Genomic DNA, 22,746 nt, shown 5'->3' with positions numbered 1-22,746 from the left:
TTTAAAAAAAAGATAAAAAACTTGATAGAACCGAGAGTTTTGGGTTTTCCAAACATAAGAAAAACGCAATTTTCTATCGGGAAGAAATAATAGTAAATAGTGTAATAAACGATTTTCATGGTAAATAAATTAAACAATAACAAAACCAATTAATTATAATTCATAGTTCCGAATTTCCTCCGGAATATTTTTTTCGTTTATCTTCTCGTCCAGTTGAAGGACAATAACAAGCCTTCGATTGAGCATTCAAATAAGACTTGCATCCAAGCGTCAAGGTTCCGGTGAACAACATCTTCGCAGCACCTTTGCAAGCTACAACGAAAACAGAAATAATATTTATTTTCTTGAAAACATTCAGCAGTCAAGTTTAATTCATTTAATTTTACCATCGTTTTCTTCTTGTCCGTTATAATATCCTTTTTAAATAAGTCCAATAATATACAGAATGATCAGATAAGAATTCAAAGTGCTGTATCTTTCATATAATAAAAGTAATCTTAGTCCAAAAAATAGTATTCATATACTGAAGTCGTCTCTGAATATCGTTCAGCCTAATACGTAGATATTAGTCCAAACAGATGAGGTCTAGGGAACGAGGAGGCTAAGGAAGTAGACACATTTCAACTATGGTTGATAGGGATCAAATCTGTACGGATATTAAAACAAGTTTCTCCTCAAAAAATGTTACACCTACCACCAAAAAGAAGGCACTTTATATGAGATATGGTAGCTTGGAAATATTTGCCTTGGCCTTTACCAGACAGGTACATCTGAAGCTGTGAGTTTTTTTTTAGAGACAAAACGTTTTTTCTACCATCTAAACTTTATGTTATCTAGTGAGTAAAAGTTTTCTAGCAGCTTTTCTGTTGCTTCGTGTAAACTATTGGAGAGAATAATCTCAAAAGTTGACAGCTGGCGATGGTACTTCGAAGGAAAAACGAGATTTGTGTGACGTATTTACCATAACTTACCTTTAACTGTTGTTGATCCACCCAGTACCTTATCATAGCTCTCGCAATATTTATAAAGGCATCTCTTGAATTCCACATCGCACACTTCTTTGTCTTTACGACAGGTGTCGTAGCAAATATCGTGTGACTCGCAACATTTTTTCATTTCACCAATCGGTAAGTATTCCGTGGGTATTGTCAAACCTAAACTACCACAACCGTCAGCTGTAGGAGAATGATATCGGTTAGGTTTAGGTTCTTCATCTAAAAAAATAAAACCAAAAAGTCCAAAGCGGAAATATTTCTAGAGTTTCTGAGTCAAAAATAAGAAAGTTTCAAAAAAATTTTATAGATGGCGGAATGTTCGCCAAGGAATAGTAATAAAATAATTAAAAAGATGCAATTGGATTGGTCAAAGCAACAAAATGGCCACCACGATCGCTCGACTTGGTACCTCTAGATTTTGTCCTATGAGGATATCTGAAATCTATTGTTCCTAAAATAGAAATTTCGTATTCATGGTTCCAACTGCAGACGTCATTTGAAAAGCTAATAACTCACCTTAGATTGAGCTTCACTCGAAAAACTGTAAGGCTTATTTAGGAAATGGATTTCTTTCGCGGGAACTCACCACTCATCCTTAATGCCTATAGTATGGAGATGACCGTATTCGGTTAAAAGGTCAGTCACCAGTAGTCTGTTGATTGGTAAGAAAGTCAGAAGGCTTATCTATATGTGAATTACCCTTAGTTGTATCAACACTTTTGGCTATATTAAGACTAGATTCTGGGGCCATTGGTGGTTGTTGATCCCAACAACCTTGTAGTTTTCCTTATTGCCGAAGTGACCGGGCACCCAAACGAACTGCATCTTTCAGTCATCGCCCACCACCAACTCTAGTACAAGCTAGAACATAACGTTTCCGCCGTAATGACTTTTACTTTAGTTTTGTATGGCGTCGATCAAATATGATAGTAGATCCATTATTTAATATTATGGACTTAGAGTCACTCGTCCATTGGGCATCACTATTAACAGTCGTTCAGATTTTCGTATTGCCTGCAATTCATGCAGATGGTCAGCCTCGTGGTCATAATTAGATCCAAATTTAGTATATCCAATATGATTCCATGGGCCCTAGTTGGGACCGTACGCATGTACCCAGTGATACTAATTTGTAATCGTTAGTCGTTTCATATTATTTTGTTGATGAATGGATTATAATAATGAATCGATTACCTATCAAACGAATATCAAAATAAAATCTGTTTCATCCATACAAATATTTTTCCTTCTCAATTGTCACATTACTATAATTTTTTGTAATATTGAGATTTTTTTATTTGATTGGGCAATCAGAAAAGAATATGTTGAATAATAAACAAAGGACACAATAATATATTATCGACATGAAACATGTCATACACTTGATAGAATTAAGAATATAAATTAATTATAAAAATACTGCTTCATTTAATCAATTTCAAAACAACCCATATAATGAAGTAACTATTAAATAAAAACTTGTTAGTTAAACGATTCATTTATGAATTTGTTTAAAACCAGCAGTTTTAATAATACTCTAAAACAATTATATCACATCTCTAAATATTCAACTACATCTTCTATATTTTTAAAAGTAGCAGCTTTTTAATCTAATAATCAACTTTATATATTCAATTCCCTACAAATTATTAGGTACTAAAGGTTGTTGTTTGAACATGATTTACAATTTACTAACTTCCAGTACAAACAAAAATGTGAACACTAGATGAATTGGAATTACCACATACAATTGAGTAAATCCCCTAATATCTAAATAAAATATATTACCGTAGAAGTTAAATTGCATTGCATCCATCCTATATATATTATAATTTGATTAATCATTGCCAGTTTGGATTCTTACAAAAGCATTGTACAACATATCAATTTAATTAACAAATGAATGAAATTTCCGAAGAACAACATTCTTGAAATTATAGTCTACTTTATACAGATACCACCACAACTGACACATTTTCAAACGACTCTTTTTTTCTTAGCATCAGGATTCCCTAATAATTAATTGAATTGCAATACAACCATTATATTCATAATTTGATTCATGATTACCAGATTAAATTCCAACAGGAAGCATGGACAACATATAGTTAATGTAGTTAGTAATAAAAGACAAACAACAACTCTTTTCGGTTATCAAAATTATCGCCTCATCTTTCAAGACATTCTTAAAACATCACGATAATTTAACAATAGCCAAAAACAGAAGAAAATGGAAATACTATGTGATATTAAAAAATGTGGAAATAATACCCCTCCAAGTTATTCAACAGCAAATAATATGTGAAAGATCTGTTGGTCGAAGAAGAACTTCCTGAATCAAGAATTTGCAACAGCAGTATGAAAAAAATGCACAATAGGAAGAACAAAAAAAGATTTGTAGAAACAAAATGGATAACATATAAGAAATATGAGATATTAAGTTTGCACAGATGACTGAAAATCAGGAAAAATTGCTAAATTCAAAAGCAAATTCCCATTTATACACATATGTGAAGAATTATTTATATTAGTTATTGTTATTAATATTTGCCATAAATTATTCACAACCTACACAACATTATTATAATTATGAATCAAAGGTAAAACTGCTACTCTTAAGAAATACTCTAACATATTAAACATTGAAATTGATGATCTAGTGGATATTTTGCCAGATATTCGATGCTAGGTACACAAATCTTTGAATTGTTCTTCATAATAGTATACCAAATGGTTCTTTCTTGTGAATATTTACATTGGAAATATGATCCCCATAATGTAGATGATAAAAAGTATTTATCGGGGTGTTGTCCAAGATAATCATATGTGTTTTCGGCTTCCAGTTCTTCACAAACACTAACAGTGTCACAATGAGAATGCACATTTGGAGTATAAATATCCTGCACTAGATTATCTCCTATGTATACAAATTTGGGGTTAGAAATATTGGATGAATTGATCAAAAAATCTTTTAGACCCTTCCAGTTGCCGTGGGTATAGATTGCGCCTTTCTGTAGATTGGTAACTGGGCCAGTTTCTTTAAATGATTCATCTAAACCTATGAAATCCCTTTCTAAAATGAAAAACCCTGGTTTCTTAGCATAAGATACAACAATATCAAAATAATCTCTCCAATTTGGACCTAGAGTGCTGGTAGCCGTGTGATTTGCAAAATCTGCATGAGCTCCTGTTATTAGATAAAGTTTTTTACCAGTGTTTCGCAATTCTTGGAGCCAATTGATAAGATTTGGCGTACAAGAATAATAATAATGATCAGGATTTTTTTTCATTTCTGGAAAATATTCACCAGTATCAGTTTCATAATGTTCTCTATTAAACATGTACATCAAGGCATTAAGAAGATCTGGCCAGATGTTATAGACTTTTCTACGGCCATATAATTTGTCTATACTATCTACAGCCCTAGCAAAAACTAAGCTTATTACTATATCAAAATAATCTAACAAAGTTCTCATTTTTTCTGAATAAGGTCCATTCCAAGTCTGTAAAGGATTCTCCACAAATAAATCAGTAGCATGCCAATGTAGAGTAGGATAATAATGTAATATTTCTTCCTTGCTCAACCATCTCGTACCATGAGTAGCTTGTAAAATTGTCCCATCCGGTCCTATTCTGATGATATTTCCGTTTTCATCATCTATAATCAACCCTTTTATAAAAAAGTTGGGATCGATAGGTTTCAATAAATCTTCTGTTGGATAATTCTTCTGGGTTACCAAATAATTTGAAACTATCTTATATTCCATTTCCAACATATTCCCTATTTTATAACGCGCTAGAGTATTGTCTAAATCGAATCCTATACAATCATAATCATTTATACTAAAGGCTGGTTTGTTATTCAACTCTTTTTTTACAGAATTGTAACAAAACGTCCGATTATGTTTTAACACTAGTTTCCTTGAGTTTAAAAAACTTCTGCAGCACAGTTTAGAAAAACCACTCACAATTGAACTAGCAGTCCACATTTTTTCCAAATATTCTTTGGTTGCTCTTATTATTAATGAATGTCTTGAAGAAAATTGTGTAAACTTCAAAGAACCATACTATATATAGTTAGCTGATACATTTTTCACGCTGTGGGATAATTTTTTATATCGAATAATGCTATTTCACTATCACTAGTGTCACTAATAATCAACCAAAATCTTAATCAATGTCACTGGGTCAGCTGGCCGTTGATTGTGACTATTGGACCATTTTACCGTTACTTTTAATTCTCAAATAGTCATTTTCGTTCAAAATTTTTATCGCTCGAGAGCATCGCGTTAATAAACGCATAATTAATTGTGTTGATTATCAATCGTTTATTTATTGTATATGTATGTACAACTATGGATTTAATGAACTTAAGAGAAAAATAAATAATAAATCAGTAGTTAACCTGTAATGGTCATTTTGCTAGTCTACCGGGAAGCGTAGCAGTAGCCACATCCAAGTGGCTACTATATTTTAACCACAAAAAAGGGAATTTATAATTTGTTTATTTTATATGCATGATACTGTAACAAAAATAGACAGCTACTTACTATTTGGACATTTAAAAATACATTCTTCTTCAACAGCTGCATCAAATATATCGTTAACTTCCCGAAATCGGTTCGCAACATTAATCACATTTTTAAATACTTCACCAAAAACAGTTTCAGCTGTTATTACAGCTTCTCTCAAATTTGATAAAAAACCGGAACCATAACCAGAATAAATATAACCCAAGAATGTTAAAAAATACACCAACAACTTGCCGTAAGGTACATCCATTGTTAAACTTTGTTAAAATACTAATCTCCACAGTTTTAGAAATACTAGAGGTTATGTTTGTTTGAAATATTTTTTGTTACATGCCAAAATCAGTATGTACGTGTTTTTATTTCATTGACTATTCAAGAACAAAGTATGAATTTTCTACATTTGCCGAAGTTTTCTTATTTAACAAATGAGTAAACAGGTATATATACACATTAACAGGTCCGTATCAGTACATGGTATGACTGAATCAATTTCAGGTATAGATAGAATCAAACCAAAGCATAATTTTTTTCAAATGTAAATAAAGTGAATAAGTTTAGGTCAAATTTGCTACTGTAATTAATTTATATTCTACAAAAAATAGAAATATTGGAAACCCTAATAAGAAAATCTCAGTAACGCTAAGTGAAATTGTTATTTACGTAACAAGTGTGTAAAGTAGCGTTTTTTCAACGAATGTGAATATCGTCAATCAAATGAGTCGAAAAAATGCCTTTATACACGAATTGCATACAATATTTTTTTCTACTAGCGAAAATTTTATCCAAATACAGATCGACTAAAAAGTTTTCATTCTTTTCGGTAATGTCTTATATATTTAAACATTGAACTAAGATACTGGTAATCAAGACTTCTCCATTCCAAGTTAGTAATGATAACTTGAAACAAAGTTTAACAAAAGTTGACATACAGAACCGTTTGAAAAATGTGAAACCTGCATTTTGTGTACTATTTTTAGTTATTTTATATCTTCTAACTTGTTCATTAGTAAGTAAAGTAAATTAGATAAGAACGTCAATTACCATAGAAATGAAAACAGTGCCGTATTAAGGATATATTTTAATAAATAATACTTCAAATCCTCAACAGTTTTTTTACATGACTATTGATTAGAGGAATGAAACTTGTATTTAATAATGTAAGTAAATTTTGTGGTATTATACAGGGTTCTTTACTATAAGTTAACATTCCCTTCAACTTTATTACAAATGGGGGTAAATGAGAATGTTTTATATATTTGTATAAAATAAAAACTAATTACAACTTTTGTTAACATATAAGCTTGTGCTTATATCCAAAAAGACCAAATTTAAATTAATACCATCGATTCGAAAGGAAAGAAGGAGAATTATTAACAAACAAAATGTGAAATACTGTGTGACTATGCTATGAAATTTCGATAATATTATATTCACAATAAAAACTACTATTTTTTACTTTTAATAAACTTTTCTTACCTCAGCTTTGAAACGCGTTCAAATATGTTACTAATGGTGCATTCCACTAAGCGATCACTCAAGGGTATGTTCTGTGAGTATAGGGGTGACATGAGCCACCCATAAATAAGAAAATGTGTAAGTAAATACAGTTACTTGATGCTAAATAGAGAAACAGGGAATGTGTGATTGGGGAAACGGTGGTAGAAGAGGAATTAATTTAAAAAATGCTGTTGCATTTATTTACACAACAATCTTCAAAATTTAAGAAGTATAGTGTAGTTGAAACAGTAAAAGAACACTGTGAACTTAACCATATTCTGGGCTCAAACAAAGCGATAATCAAAATTCTGGAAACTTTGTATGTTAGTATAGGAAACAGTAGAACCACTCATCATGATTCTATCAGATTGTGACCTTGCATTTAAAAATACTAAATACAGGTAAACATTTATCCGAACAAATTCCCTCAAGTCAGAATGAATTTCTCCTCGATTCCAAACGCCTCGTCTGGGTTCTTATAAGTATGGAACAAAGGTCAGGTAGAAGGTATTTGGTTTTTCCCAAAGGCAGGTATATTGGGGAAAATGATTTATATATTACCTTACTGCCCTGTATTGGCGTCATAAGATTGAATCAGTTAATCGATGCTAGTCATTTACCCTTCCTTTCAGTCAGCTGAGTTCTTCTTATGTAGTCTTCTAGTATTATTGGGTTCAAGTATTGGTTGTAATAGGATATTTGGGTAATTTTCTATTCTGTCGCAGTGTTTAGTACTTTGGATTTTAATGACAACTTTCACAAATGGTATTCCATACTTCATTTGCTTGCGCACTACCATATTTTCATTCCATATAGCCATATTGGTCTTATAGAATAGAATCTTGTTTTCATATGTTAAATTAAATCTTCTATCTATCAGCCAATTTCTCTTCTTGGGTTGTTTCCGCTTCGTGCTCCTTCCAAGTAAGTCTGGTGTCTACGTATTATTCGAGGTACTCTGTACATAATATTGACAGTTTACTATTTTTTTATTAAAATAATTTCGTGTTTCCTGTCACTGAGTATTGAATTAATGGGAAATACCTTAAGGTTTACTCATTTAATTTTTTACAATGTATTATTTTCGAGGTTTTCAGGTTGATCATACTAAAATCTAGTGAAAAGCCAATAACTAACAATACTTTTTGGGTTAATTATTTGTTTAGAATTAAAATTGATCAACAAAATATTTTATTTAAATATCAATATAAAGTATGCAGACAAAAAAATTTTAGATAAAAAGTGTTATGAATGTAAATTCTATATCATACAAATAAAATTTAAAACAATCAACAGCACAATATTCTAACTATCCGTGTACCATCTTTTAAAACTTATCACTAAGCAATTATTTTCTGTAACTCCCCTTTACTGTATAATGCCTTAACATCTGATCCTCCTCCAAGACATTTTTCATTTACAAAAACACGTGGCACCTAAAAAATTAATAATATGTGAACTTGTAATAGTAATATTTTCATTTAACTCTAATTAAAAGTGTAACTTGCCCAAAATGTACTCTATTTTAATGGGGGCCCTTTAACTTAACTGCATAGAAGCCTAAATGGAGAGTAAAGAAACAAAAGCACTGGTTTTAAATAATATAATAATTTCTATTAACAACCAAGTGTCCATATATGGTATACACAAAAGGTAAAAAAATTTTTACAAACTATCTAAAACAAGATATATATATATATATATATATATATATATATATATATATATATATATATATATTATAGATGTATATAATACATAAGAAATGCAAATATACAAATAGACATTTTCAGAAAGTTAACAAGTTATTTTCAAGACATCATCCAACAAGGAAGCATTTGTTATCACGCTAAAGTTGTAAACCATTAACATTCAAACTTGATGTGAAGTACCTAAGTTTTATCGAAAAAAAAAAATAGAGAAAAAGAGAAATACATTTAATATCATTTAAAGTTGTTTCTAATTTGTAGACAAAAGCTTGTAAAAAACTAAGAAATAAACATACAAACAACTAAATAAAGACAAAATGAAGTAAAATCTAAATATAAAGTATGCACAAGAAAACTACAATGAATAATAAATATCTTAATATATGTGAAGTGAGTCCATTAGATCAGAAATGGACCACAAGGACTTGTGAAATCTTTTAAATATATCACATACACTTAAAATTTTCTCAGTAAATGTCACTACTGGGAGTTTTGAAAGGGCTTTTCAATAATTTCAGTTACTAAATTTAATATTTACCGTTCTAGCTCCTGTCATTTCACCTAAGATACTTTGAATTTCATCCCCATCTTCTCTATTTTCCAATTCAATTGTAGTATATGAGACTCCCAATTGGTCAAATACCTGAGGTAATATTGTATAAATTAGAATTAAGTACGGCTCATAACAATGAGAGGAAAAGAGAAAATTATAACATATTCTCATCAGAAGTTTCAACTTATGTAATAGACAGATGTAATAGATAAATCAATACAGGTAGTTCGGGGACCTGCAAAAAGCAACACTTTCATAAAATAAGAGAAATTTAGACAGATTCAACTATCAAAATAGGTTTCTGTTCGGAATTTTACATTGCTTTCCATTAGGAAAAACTATAATTTCTTAAACTTTCCATTTCATGATTCAACTAAAACAACAACTTGATAAATTTGAGGACGCTTATAAAGTTGATAAAAATTTATATGCTATAGGTACTTGAAAAGGCAGCTTTATAAAATTACTTTAATAATCATCGTGCACCTATGAGTCATCAATTTTCTTTCCACAAATTTACAATTAAATAAAGATTTTCTGCAATAAATAGCAGATAATGGGATTTAAGTGATTTGCCTATTAACGAGTTACTTTAATGTATATTTAACAAATAGAAATAATTGAATTAAGTATTTTGCACTGTTAATAATATAAAATTGAAAGTTTAGTTCAACTGTTTTTCAAAAAAGTAGATAGTTTACATGATATAAAAACTAACCTGTTTCGCCATTTTACAATAGGGACAGTATGTTTTAGAGAATATAACAATCTTATCCTTCTTGATAATAGCCATGACTTCCTGAGCTTTCGGAGATGATAAATCTACAGCCATTTTTGTACTGAAAATACCCATTATACGATTAGCTCTAAGATGTATCGGAATAAATTTATACATACCAAAATATCGGAGTGTTATACCAGAAATAATTAACTAAGTGCAACTATGGTATGTAGCTTCAATGATAGGTGGCAGCTAATCTAATCTATGTTCGCGGTTCATTTAAATTTACAACGAAGAACATTACTTTAGTTTATACTATTCATTCCCATCCATTGTCCTGAATTCATGATAAAATGATTTTTGTGAAAATCTAATTTTCTCGTATTGATTTACCCTCAGCTATCTGTTCGACAAGACACAAACTTAACTCGGATTTCTTACTATCTGAGCAACCGAAAAGAAAACCAATCAAACCAAAATCCAATTTTGTTGTTTGATTTTCCCTGAGTATTTTCGTAGCGCCTGTTATATCCGCAACTCGTTATACGACTCGCATAGATAAAATAAAATTTCTATTTTTAAAAATGAAACCTCATTACTTTTACTTATTCTATGATTTTACGATTTTATCCCCGTCTACCGAGCAATGCCTGCAATCATAAATAGTCTGCCCCATGTAATTCGACAACCAGTTCTAACATATAGTATATAATTGGTTGCTTCTCCTTAAGGGTAAGAATAAACATTTTATAAAGAATATTCTTTATACAATGTTTATAATCAATTATATTCAAATCTGATATTTTTTAAAACAGCTATCTTATCAAACCAGAAGAAAGTATCCAAAAAACAACACGGTATTATGTATTTTCTTATGGAGATTCCGAAATTCACATCAGTTTTTGAATTTGAGCAATGGTTTTCGTGAAAATCCAACTTTAATGAATTTTCACCACTTTTCTACCCTTAAAGAATTTTTTTCGATAAAACTGATAGCTTTTGTGAGATCCTTATACCAAAATACCCCCCTGGGCGAAATTTTAGTGAAATCGGAGACAAAAGATTTTTTTTTCATTTTTAAAACAAAGGGGTTAGTTAACCTTTGAAAAATGGTATACTCCGAAAGTATCGAAAAAAACACGTGGTTAGGTTAGGTTAGGTGTGGTATCATGTATTTTCTTATGGAGATTCCGAAATTCACATCAGTTTTTGAAATTTAAGCAATAGTTTTCGTGAAAATCCAATTTTAATAAATTTTCATCACTTTTCTACCTTTAAAGAATTTTTTCGGTGAAACTAATAGCTTTTGTGGAATTCTCATATCAAAATACCTCCCTTTGTGAAATTCGAGCGAAATTGTAGAAAAAAGATTTTTTTTTGTCATTTTCATAACAAAGGGGTTAACCTTTGAAAATTTGAAAAAAATGGCATGCTCTGAAAGTATCGAAAAAACACGTGGTATTCTGTTTTTTCTTATAAAGATTCCGAAAATCCCATCAGTGTTTTCGTAGTGCCTGTCATATCCGCAACCCTAATAAGACTCGCATAGATAAAATAAAATATTTTTAAAAATGAAACCTCAATACTTTTACTTATTTTCACGATTTTATCGCCGTCTACCGATCGATGCCGGAAACTATGAACAAGTTACCATTCAAATATGAAATCAACGTGTTTAAAAATTGTATAAAATATTTATTGTATCTATAAATGTATAACAAATAAAACATAATATAATCATGTTTGGGTATATTCAAAATAACTAACAGTCCACAATTGGTGGAACCAATAAAAAGTGTAAATTTACGTGAAAAAAAGGTGATCATGGTTTACTTAAAACCTGTTTTATGACTTTCACAACAGCACAATGAAAATAGAAGAAATCTCAATAAATTGTATTATCCAGGGCAAATTCTCTATAAAAGTAAAATAAGGCTTCTCCCAGAATCTATTGAACCTGAAGGAATAGAGAGGAATAAGGAGACTAAACTGAAATTTCATGGAATAGACTTCAACTATTATCATCTTCACAAGCTGCACCCTGATGCTCACCTGTAGAGGTTCATTGATAAATTAATTTTTAAACTGTCAATATCATCCCTAAGCTCTAGCTCTTGATATAAAATTGTAAGATCTACACTTTTTATGGGAATTTTCTTCTAATTTTTACTATTTGTCTAAAATTCAATAATAAATAACAATTTTTATTATATTGGAACCTTTACATTAATCAGTTTTCTATTTTCACAGACTATACGTAAATAAAATCATAATCAGTAAATTGAAACTTATGTAAAGATTTGCTGCGTCTTAGCAGTAAAAAAATAAACAAATCTTAGCTTAATATTTAAATTAAAGACAACAAGTATTGTTCAGAAGAATCTCGTGTTGAATTATTTGTTTCTGTATCTGGTAATGGGTTGTCACTGAATAGCTGAGAATAAAGTTCATCTTTTTTAAAATTCACTTGAGAATCGTGATCCAATTTGTCAAATGAAGTTTGTGAAGAAGTACCTTCAATTATACCCAAGAGAACATTGTCAGTATCATACAACATTTTAGTTTTGGAACTATCCAAATCTTGTGGCTTATATTCAATGGTGTCTTCTGAATCGCTATCATTCATTTTTATATTATTAATTTCTGCATTATTGTGTACATTAGAAACGTTGTTTTCAATTGTTCTGATAATTTCAATAGTTCTTGAGTCTAAATGATTTATTACAGCTGTTTCACCATATTTTTGAATAATTTCTTCTTTATTTTTACTAGTGTTTTCTTCCTCTGTTGCATATGAACTACTTCTTTGTTTTGTTTTCTTGTAAATTCTCTTTGTTTTTTTGATCAATTGTAGTGGTTGGGATTCATCGTCTTCATCATCTAAATTTCTTTTAAAACTTTCGCAATAATCCCATGTTAATGTTAACCACCAATGGTGGTAGTTATCACGTAAATTTGCGAAGTTGTCATTATCTACCCTAAAAATTGAAGTTGATTTATTTCAAATACGAGGTTTTGTTCATTCACATTTTATGATATATTACAGATTTTATGGGGATTTTATACCAAAATCTAGTGAAAACTCTGATGGTAGATTTAAATATATAACTTTCTACACTTTTGCATATAAAACTTCACCATAAAAACTGTACCATTATAGATTTAAAAAACATTAACAGTTTTCAAAATTTTTTATGTATATATATATACATACTCATAATAGTCCACAAGTCTACCAAGAAATGTGGAGTTAGTCCAATTTAACATTGTCCATTGTAATTTTTGATCAGGATTTACCTGTAAATAAATAAATAGAAAACTGAAGCTACACTCACCAATTATCGACATAATAATATTAAAAACATGCTTTCAAATGGTATTGAATACATTTTATGACAAGATGGCTCCACTTGTCTTGTGGTTAAAAAATTAAAATATTGAGTGCCAAAAAAACAATATTCCAGTTTTCAAATAGACGTCCATTAGTCTAGATCTCTCGCCAATAGAAGCGGTAAGCCATCTTCTTCCCTAGAACTCCTTATTCCCACACTTTCTGATCCCTTGATACTTCATTCATCTACTGTATTGTTTTCCTTTGTCTTCGTTCTTCCCATCACTTCCCTTCTTTTCTTATGTCTTTTTGCTTCTGTCACTTTTCTTATCAGGATTTGCGGTGTTGTTTTCTTACTCTTCATCTTTCAACTATTTTGTTTCATATTGATTCCTGTTTGAGCTTCTCTATAATTGCTTGATTTTTATCCTATCCATCCTCGTTTTCACTGCTATTATTTCTGCGTTCTATCTGCTGCTACAATTCTACTCTTTATGTCTTTTTTTCATTACCCAGGTTTCACTTCCATACATTAAAAAGAAGTGCAAGAACCAGTCCAAAACTGCGAAACCACTCCCAAGGATTCTATACAGATATTTCTTCCCAGTTACAAAGAAAAAGTTATCAGAAATACATGATTTTTTTCAATTTATTTTCCTTATAATAGAATAGAAAAATGGAGCCAACTTTACTGAAATAGGATTTATTGAAAAAATGCAATTTGTAATATAATATTTAGAAATTTACACAAAATAAATTATACTCACATAAAAATTCCTCCTAGTTATGCCAATATTAAAATCTCCATCAACTTTCTTTATCACCATTTTAGTGGCAACAATATCAAAATGATCTATGATTACACAACTTAGATGATTCGGTACCAAAGTTTCAACTAGTTTAATATCTTCAAATGACACCAATAGAACTAAGGCAGTTTCCTGATCGAAATCTGATGGACAAGCTGTAAATATATATAAATTGGAATGTGTTAAGACAAACATGTCAAGATTAACCAAAGAATTTGTAACATGCCTATTGGAATTTTTCCTAATTCATTAATTAACTATAGTGAGGCAGTTTACACTTCTGATGTATAGCCACTTCCAGAATCAAGATATAATTAATTTGTCAACCTTCCACACATAGTCTTACAGCTAGTGACTAACAACCTAAAGGTAATTTATTAAAACTGAAATTTCATTTTATTGAAAAATTACAATTATTATGTAAAACTAACAATGGCAAACAATTATCGCACTTCCAAAGTCCTAGCTAGACAATTTAAAACATTAACAAAATTATAAAAATGGTTTAAAAGTATCCTATAGACTTTTATTTTTATATATGTAGTTTTTTAGAGTATCATAGTTTGTATTTACCTAGTTAGACGTTTTTCTAGTGAATAATATTAGAGAGCAAACAGCTGAAATTCATCCACTTTCATGTGGTTTTCAATATGGCGAGACTTTTAAACAAATGCCTATAATACCACATGTAGTAAAGTAGAACTTTATTTTCTATCAATGTTGAGAGTGTCATCTTAGCTTTAGTTAGTTTAGTTATTTTCGTGTCAATGTGTGAATTTTATAATAGCATTTGATTTGTTAATAAAAGACTATTGGTATAATAACAATTAACATTCTACATACCAGTTGAATCTAATATTTTAACTTTATATCCTCCAATGTTTTCTATTTTGTTGTGCCATTTTTCCCTTAAATATCCTGGTGTGATTACTAGAATGTAAATATGGTCTTTAGCAGAGAGAATTTGTTTGAGAATATTTATAAAAACTGACACCTGCAACTGTGTTTTGAATCCATCTTCTTCATTTAAAATACAGCCTCCAAACTATATTGAAAGAAATATATTTAATTTAGAAACAAAAATATGTAGTATATACTCACTTTGTTACAGTAACTTTGATATAAGAAGTTGATTGCAATGACATCAGGATTTTGTAATTTCGCAGCAATATCTTTGTTTATTGAAATATGTTTCTCGCCATATCTTAAAGACCATTGCCGCTCAAGAGGCTAAAAAATTATTTTTAATATTACAAACGTTCAATCCCTTACAAATTCAATTAACTATCTTCATATTTTTAAACAAATCAATATATCTGTTTATAATATTTATTTAGGTAATCTATTGGTAACTGTATTATTATATATAGAATGTAAGGTATTTAAAAAAATTGAAATTCATTATTTAAACTTACCTCGCTAAAAGTAAACATAACAGAAATTCTAGTTTAGAGGTATTATTTCATTGAATCGAGATATTACATATAGAATCATTACCAAAATATATAGGACTTTTATGTACAGTATAATAACGAATACAGAAAAACTTGTTTTCTCCAAATCACTGTCACTTTCAAAAAAGCTGTGTCCCTCAAGCATTGTTTCAAGGCATTGTTTATATTGAGTTGTTTATGTTGAAAAATCTTCACCTATAGGATTAAAATAACACATTTGTTTATTCAAATCCTTATTTCACTTTACTTTTGTGTGTTGTTTATAACACAAAAAATGAAATATCAAAATTGTAATTATTTTGACACATCACATTTTCCGAGTGTTTCTGCTAAATTTCCTTGAGTGAAATATATCTATCTCTGTCTGCTGTACTGAATATAATGAGTGGAACACTAACATGCTATTTTTGATTATTGTAACATGAGTGTTGTTCTGGTGTAGTTACAACGAATTTGTGAGTATAAAGTGAAGGTTGACAAGTTTGTGTTGATTGTTGGATGATTTTGATTACAAAAAATTGCAAAAATACTTTGTATTTATGGAATTAACTTAAAAAGTTGCTCGGGCAAAAAATGTAGGGTTTTAAATAAAGTTCATATATTATAAAGTAAATACTGTGATAATCTTCGCCATTTGAGGCTGTGATTTAGGTAAAGTAGTTAATAATTTGATTTAAAATCATGTCAGACGAAACAGGCATTGTTAAAAAAATAATAGAAACAAAAAAACAGACGGAAGAATTAAAAACTCAATTACAAAACTTAATAGACGAAGGGAAAAATTTATTCCGTCCGTCACAATCAACATCGAATTTGTTAATAAGTAAAAATGAAGAACCGTTAAAATCGCCAAATAAAGTACAAATAATGAAATCTTACGAAAACAAACATTCCCAACAAAAATCCGATCCGAACATTCCAAGAAAGACTGAAAATACCGACGTCCCCAAGAAATCACGTTCATATGATGTGAAAGAAGCGCGAAAATATATTAAGAAACAAAAGGAAAAACGTCTAGAGCAATCTAAGGTCAATAACGAATCGAAAATAAATGCCGAACTACAAAAACAAAAATTACAGGAATTACATAAAAAATCGATGTTATTATTAGCTCAAAATGTAAGAGCAAAACGGGAAAGGTCAAACACAAGAGACAAAAATACATATGTAAGGCCACAAGATACTACCACAACACAAAATATAGGAAGGAGTAAATCTATGGATAGAATAAGTAGTACTGGTCCTGGTAAATCCAAAAATCCAAATTTGTTGTACCCTCCATCACCAACATTTAAAAATAAGTCTTTAGATCCCAATGTGAAAGGTAATTTTTTATTTTCTATTTATTTAGTGGTACTAAGGTAATTTAGAGTATTATAAAAGCATTGAAAAATTTTATGTACTGACTTTTGAGTACCTTATGCAATAGAATGTAATTATCTCATGAATGTATTCTCTATAATTGATCTGTTTAAACAATTGTCTAATTCATATCTTTTGATTGAGATGTATAAATCCAAAATTTAAATGAGATAGATAGTTCTTAAATTGTCCGTCAATGATGTCTCAATCCATAATATTCTTTTTATCACAATCAATAAAGATAATTTTGTATATACCTATTATTTCATCCTTTCGGTGATCTAACAAGTGCTAAGAAGTATTATTTGATATATAAATGAACTTTAAACCCATGTTGTTGAGAATATTTGTTGATTTTGAAAATGTTTCCAAACCACAGTGTTTTTTACTATGAATTCTTCAACGTACATATATACTTATTCTAATGTGCCATTTCTGCACATACTCTGCTTTTAGCACTGACTTGGCATTTATTTTATGAGTTCATGAGAATTTATCCTTTGGGGCTCATCATCTGATTAGTGTTGTCAAATAACTTAATAATCACAACATGCTAGGAGAGCCATTCATTGTAGCTCTTAGCAAACCCTGCTAAGAGGGTAATGTGGTCATTGGCTTAAATCTTTTTTTTTTTCTAAATAATCTGAGACTTTTCATTTGGTATTTTGAATCACAATTATATATAATAATAATATACACAGGATACCTCAGTGTAGATATATGATGTCATTATTGATTTTATTAAATGGCAAATTGGACAACTTGTATATATTATTGTTATATTGTACAACTTCTATATATTATTGTTATATTGTACAACAAAGAGATTGTAATGTTGTGTGGAACTTGCTTAAATTGTGAGTGTTATTGTAGTTTACATTAGTCTTTACATATTACAATTAATTTTTCACATAAAACAATTTTAGCTACTGCTGTGGAAAAAGGTCAACCAGAAAAATTTGTCATATTAGCAAGAAACTTTACCCGCGGAGCTACTAAACGCGAAGCAACTATAAACCAATCAGCTTCTATAACATTCAGACAAAAAATAGATTTAGATAAAAATACAAATGAAACACATAATGATATGGAAAATATTCAAGAATCTAATAATGATAATCAAGATGTAATTTTCAAACCAAACGATAGTCCAAAAATTAAGAAATTGCATCACTTAACAACCCAAAACCTGTTTAATAAAGAGTTCGAAGAAAGTGATAACCAAATACTTTCTTCAGTCAAGCCTTGTGGTGATTCTATAAAAAACATTCTGGAGTATAAATCTCCGCTTTCGAATATCTCTAACATCACTATAAGACCTCAAAATGCTAATTTAGTGGAAAAGGTAATTATTTATTCTATAAAAATACAGATTGTCATTGTAGGTTTGTTATAATGAGACGTGGGTCGTCAATTTAGTTAGAGACTAATAATTGATCTCCAGTTATCAAAAACTATAATATAATAAAAATTGTTGCTATAAATCTTCTTTATTATAGGCCTGTTTAAAAAATGGGGTATAATTTTGGAAATATGGGGACAGTATGACGAAAATATGATTTTAATTAAAAAGTGACTTTGTCGTAAAAAAAGTATTTTAATTTCCATTATAATTTCTTTCACCTCGACATACTTAGTCCAGAGAGTTTCCAATTTAAAAATTTCGCAGAATACTTTTTTTCCCACTATCACTTCTTCATTTGTTGAACATCATAGCAGCATATTCAGATCTTGAAGAAATTAGGGCAGAAGTACCAAAAGGAAGTGCTCTAGGACCACATGTGATATTCCAGAGTTAGAAGATAATACCATAGCCACCTTCGCCGACGACACTGCCATTATAGTAGTAGGAAAGCGCAATGAAGAAGCAACCAACGATCTACAGAAAGCTATCTACTACTTGATGAAATTGAATTAGTTCTTTTGTCTCTACATAATAAGCTTATGCTTTTTAAGTAGATACTTAAGCATATATGGACTTATGGCATCCAACTATGGGGATGCACCAAAGCCAACAACTTGAAAATCATCCAAAAATTTCAAAATAAAGCACTGAGGAACATATTAGAGGCTCCTGGGTACAAGTTACAATCGCAATAGTGACCTGGAAATGGTCACTGTTGACCAGACTTTAAAGAAATTAGCCAAGAGTCATGTTGATGTCGAGGATATTCAGCTCCTTGATAATTCTGGGTTAGAAATAAGACTTAAGACTATACTGATGAGTATACCTTAGTTTGAAATTTAAAACTCTATTAAATTAAGCTAGAACTCAATTGCTCTTTGGTCACTGTTGACCGGATTGTAACATCCTAAATGCCTTTATGGGTGTATAATTAAAAAAAATACCGCATGTGAAATGTGCATCAATTTGATTCAATGAGACTAGTGGTTCCAATATACCACCATCAACATCATCTACTGTAAAAATCAAATACTACTTTATAGATAACCTATAATTCGATCTATACAAATTTATAAATTATCTAGTATTCAATAAAAACGCATTTTTTGCTATTTTAGGCTAATGAGACATGTACTCCCAAACAAACGCTTAGAGAAGACAATAGTGTGAATAAAAAAGCAGAAGGAATTGCAAAGCATTCGAAAGAAATCCAAACTGAGATTATTCATAGCGAATGCCCAAAGTGGCTAAAAGAACAACCCCCTCAAGCATATCCATTTAATTTCATTAATACAGTAACAAGAAAGTTGCAGGTAGCTAACAGTCAAAAACTAAAGACAGACATAGGTATACAAAATTCTTTAATGAGCCCAACGCAAGCTGAAAAGAAAGAAATTCCACCATCGGACAACAAAGTAGATTCCAATTGCAAAAAAGATTTGAAATCTTTCATAACTCATACATGTTTAAATTTAGATCCCGCTGCTATAGAACATTTAGAACTTATACCTAAAAAAACGTACGATATACAAAAGATTTCGACGCATATAACCGAAACTGAAAGTGAATCTGATACTTCCAAAAATATCCCGGAGATATCGAGCGAAAGTGGAACTTCCTTAAAGAAAAACAAAGAATCCGTTAGAAAGGCTTTAACGATCAACACAGACAAAATAGATAATATGAAACTAATCTCTCACCGATCCGCATCTCTGATACCCACACAATCAAGTAACAATAACCAAAAATACGATAACAAATCGTCTTACGCGTCGGATTTCAATACAGACATCGAAACTGAATCCAGCTTGGACAGAAGTCGGAGATCTATTATAAGCTTCAACAGATCTGGATACAACAAAGTCATAATACCTCAACCAGAACAACCGAGCGTCGTCCCGTCTCCTAGAAGTCAAACGTCGCGTAGTAAAAACGCTTCGACTATCAATACTGATGATTTATCAAAGAGCATCAGAAGCAACAGAAATGAAAGTGAATCTCGGTTTGGAGAGGTTAAGGAAGTGGGGGAACATCTGTCGATACCCACAACCGAACATTCTAACGTCGATGATGAAGTAAAGAATAACGAAAATCAAATCATAACGTCCAGTAAGAATTCAGCTGCAGATACAGAAATCCGAATGTCCAGTAGCATAAGCACGAACCTCTCGAGATCCATTAATAAAAATATCAATAGCAGAAGAGGATCTTCTAGTCTCAAAGAAGAAAATGAAACAAATGTTGTACCTCTAAGTGAACCTAAGATATCTCTAACGAAGGATGCTGATAGGATCAAGTCTAATTGTACAGATAGAAGTAGTCAAATGGTTAGAAATTTGTCTGTGAGATCGAGTAAAGTGTCAACCAAAACGGATGCGGTAAGTCTATTCATAATTATACAACGTGACTGATAGATAGAGTTATGGGGGTTACTAACTGGAAAACAGGATATCTGATGTAGTATATGCTAGCGATTGGAAACAATTTCCTCGCAAGTTAATCGAAATCCTTTTATAAAATTTATAATTTAGGTTGAGTCTTTTAATACTCGGTGTAGATCTTGCTGCATTTTACCCAACTTTATTGGGATGGTTAATTCTTAAAATTTTGTTAGAACATGAAACAAGAATTCAATAAATTCTTGAAATTTTTATTTTAAAAATAGTATATAGGAAAAAATTGACAAAGTTTTGAATATTTATTTGAATCAGTTGCTTATTATTAATTTTTAATGTTTAGTGTCAAACATTTAAAAGATAAAGTAGTTTTTTCTTTGCTACTTTTGATTAGGTAGTTAAATGATCTTTAAAATAAGGTATCAATTAACTCCTTTATCCATTTAGGGGTATACAGTATATTTCCAAAAGTGACATCATGTATTTGTAGATCAATTTGAAATGATTCAACCCCGTAGCAAGATCTTATTAATAAATTATTTCATATCAGCTAATCCACATTGATGTGGACAGAGGGTATCTAATTCAGTTTAATTTTTTTGTAGTAATAATCTATTCAAATTTATTATTTTACTTTTAGAAAGACGCTAATCAAATTCATTTGAAATTTGAAGCTGAAATACACCTATTGAATGATTTTAATGAATCTTTAAGGAGATTTTCCGCATTGGAACAGGTAAGTGGTCATAAAGGACTAGAGCAGCTTTTTTCATGTGGTATGTTTACTATGCTAATATTTCTAAAAAATTTTCCAAATAATTCAGACCATATGCGTTAGTCTATTAAAAGTATACAGATCTATAGGAGATCAATTGGGATATTTAGCTGACCAGTTTTCCAATCCATTTGTCTTGGAAAACTCAAGTGTATTGATACACCATCTTACTGAAACCAAATGCTTTTGTGTTCTAAGTTCCTTTATCCAATCAAAAAAGTTTATTTAATACTTCGAGCTATAATACCCGATTTTTGGTTTAAACAATATCTTTAATTTATAGGCATTGGAGACTTTGAAAACCAATAATACGATAACTTCTAAAAATCTTCGAAACGGAAACGTCGAAACGTCTTCGAAGGCGCCAACGAAATCCAACGAAAAAGTTAGATCGAAAGAAAATCAATCGCAAATGTCTCAAATTAACTTTTCCAGAGGTTCCTTCATAAATACGTCTATTGGCGAAGATTTAGATGTTCTGGCAAATTCGAGTCTCGATAAAGACACCAGTCTTCTTTCTACAGGTTTAGAAGTTTCTAATTTGAATTCGATCGATCCGTCGATGTCTGTAAATAGCTTGGATCATTTATCGAATTTCGAAAATTTACAGAATGTCAATTGTGCTGGATTATCCCTTAATATGGTAAGTTTGTATTCATTAAAGTTTACAAAATAATAATTTTGTCATAATGTGTGTATCGAGAGCTGAAGGTGGTTGCTTTTCATTGTTTTCTATAACTTTTTTGAGAATCCGATTCAAAATATCACGTCATTGTTATTTTAATCTTGAAATCTGACCGATTGACGCTATCATTTTGAATTCCACCCTCTTTATTACCTTGACTGTATAGTGATTTATAAATTATATACATAATTCATAGATACCAAGCAGGTAGATCTAATCCATTCTGAATGATCTAAATATGCTGGTTTCAAAGTCAATAGTAAACAAGGAGATGGTAATCTCTAATTTCCTGATATCGAGATAGCATGCAACAATGTTACTACTAGATCAATGAATAGTAGAAATGGCATTTCTGTTAAAATATGCAAATGGGTAGAAGTTAATCTGGGATAGTGGATTATAAAAGTGAGAGGCGTTAGAGAGCTTAATTATTCCCATCATTTTTACTTCTCTATTGCCAAAATACTCAATACATATACCTGGTTAAAGCAATGTTTGCGTTATGGACAAATATGCAGCAAA

At 30.3% G+C, this 22,746-nt stretch overlaps 5 protein-coding genes across 6 annotated transcripts in view; 1 reads left to right on the top strand and 4 right to left on the bottom strand.

The window, feature by feature from the left end:
• Nucleotides 1–69: 69 nt before the first annotated feature.
• Nucleotides 70–5,982, bottom strand: LOC130446138 (group XIIA secretory phospholipase A2). Its single transcript, XM_056782233.1, has 3 exons — nucleotides 5,546–5,982; nucleotides 972–1,214; nucleotides 70–312 (listed from the first exon to the last, which is right to left on the bottom strand). The coding sequence occupies exons 1-3, from the start codon at nucleotides 5,775–5,777 to the stop codon at nucleotides 161–163; spliced, it is 627 nt and encodes a 208-aa protein (XP_056638211.1). The 5' UTR covers nucleotides 5,778–5,982; the 3' UTR covers nucleotides 70–160.
• Nucleotides 2,321–5,219, bottom strand: LOC130446137 (5'-nucleotidase domain-containing protein 1). The gene has a single exon (XM_056782232.1). The coding sequence runs from the start codon at nucleotides 4,982–4,984 to the stop codon at nucleotides 3,623–3,625; it is 1,362 nt and encodes a 453-aa protein (XP_056638210.1). The 5' UTR covers nucleotides 4,985–5,219; the 3' UTR covers nucleotides 2,321–3,622.
• A 2,216-nt stretch (nucleotides 5,983–8,198) lies between the features above and the next one.
• LOC130445182 (uncharacterized) lies at nucleotides 8,199–10,424 on the bottom strand. Of its 2 annotated transcripts, XM_056780722.1 has the most exons (4): nucleotides 10,184–10,424; nucleotides 10,005–10,125; nucleotides 9,272–9,376; nucleotides 8,199–8,460 (listed from the first exon to the last, which is right to left on the bottom strand). In XM_056780722.1, the coding sequence occupies exons 2-4, from the start codon at nucleotides 10,116–10,118 to the stop codon at nucleotides 8,365–8,367; spliced, it is 315 nt and encodes a 104-aa protein (XP_056636700.1). In that variant the 5' UTR covers nucleotides 10,119–10,125; nucleotides 10,184–10,424; the 3' UTR covers nucleotides 8,199–8,364. The 2 variants fall into 2 exon arrangements, with proteins under 2 accessions (XP_056636700.1, XP_056636699.1); XM_056780721.1 differs by lacking the exon at nucleotides 10,184–10,424 and having other exon boundaries at nucleotides 10,005–10,139.
• Nucleotides 10,425–11,681: 1,257 nt separating this feature from the next.
• Nucleotides 11,682–16,064, bottom strand: LOC130445778 (uncharacterized). The gene is made up of 6 exons (XM_056781636.1): nucleotides 15,563–16,064; nucleotides 15,249–15,377; nucleotides 14,991–15,192; nucleotides 14,106–14,302; nucleotides 13,222–13,304; nucleotides 11,682–12,985 (listed from the first exon to the last, which is right to left on the bottom strand). The coding sequence occupies exons 1-6, from the start codon at nucleotides 15,578–15,580 to the stop codon at nucleotides 12,355–12,357; spliced, it is 1,260 nt and encodes a 419-aa protein (XP_056637614.1). The 5' UTR covers nucleotides 15,581–16,064; the 3' UTR covers nucleotides 11,682–12,354.
• The window catches only part of LOC130445775 (centrosome-associated protein 350-like), a 17,383-nt gene continuing 10,611 nt past the window's right edge, over nucleotides 15,975–22,746 (top strand). The window contains exons 1-5 of the mRNA XM_056781631.1: nucleotides 15,975–16,925; nucleotides 17,890–18,308; nucleotides 19,487–20,746; nucleotides 21,405–21,500; nucleotides 21,823–22,182. Of these exons, the coding sequence (XP_056637609.1) occupies nucleotides 16,283–16,925; nucleotides 17,890–18,308; nucleotides 19,487–20,746; nucleotides 21,405–21,500; nucleotides 21,823–22,182 (2,778 nt within the window). The 5' untranslated portion in view covers nucleotides 15,975–16,282. The remainder of the gene's footprint in view (nucleotides 16,926–17,889; nucleotides 18,309–19,486; nucleotides 20,747–21,404; nucleotides 21,501–21,822; nucleotides 22,183–22,746) is intronic.

Source organism: Diorhabda sublineata, chromosome 6 (assembly GCF_026230105.1).
Source record: "Diorhabda sublineata isolate icDioSubl1.1 chromosome 6, icDioSubl1.1, whole genome shotgun sequence".
In the NCBI taxonomy this organism is placed as follows: domain Eukaryota; kingdom Metazoa; phylum Arthropoda; class Insecta; order Coleoptera; family Chrysomelidae; genus Diorhabda; species Diorhabda sublineata.
Note: the sequence above shows the minus strand (reverse complement) of the source record. Positions and strands in the feature narration are given on the sequence as shown.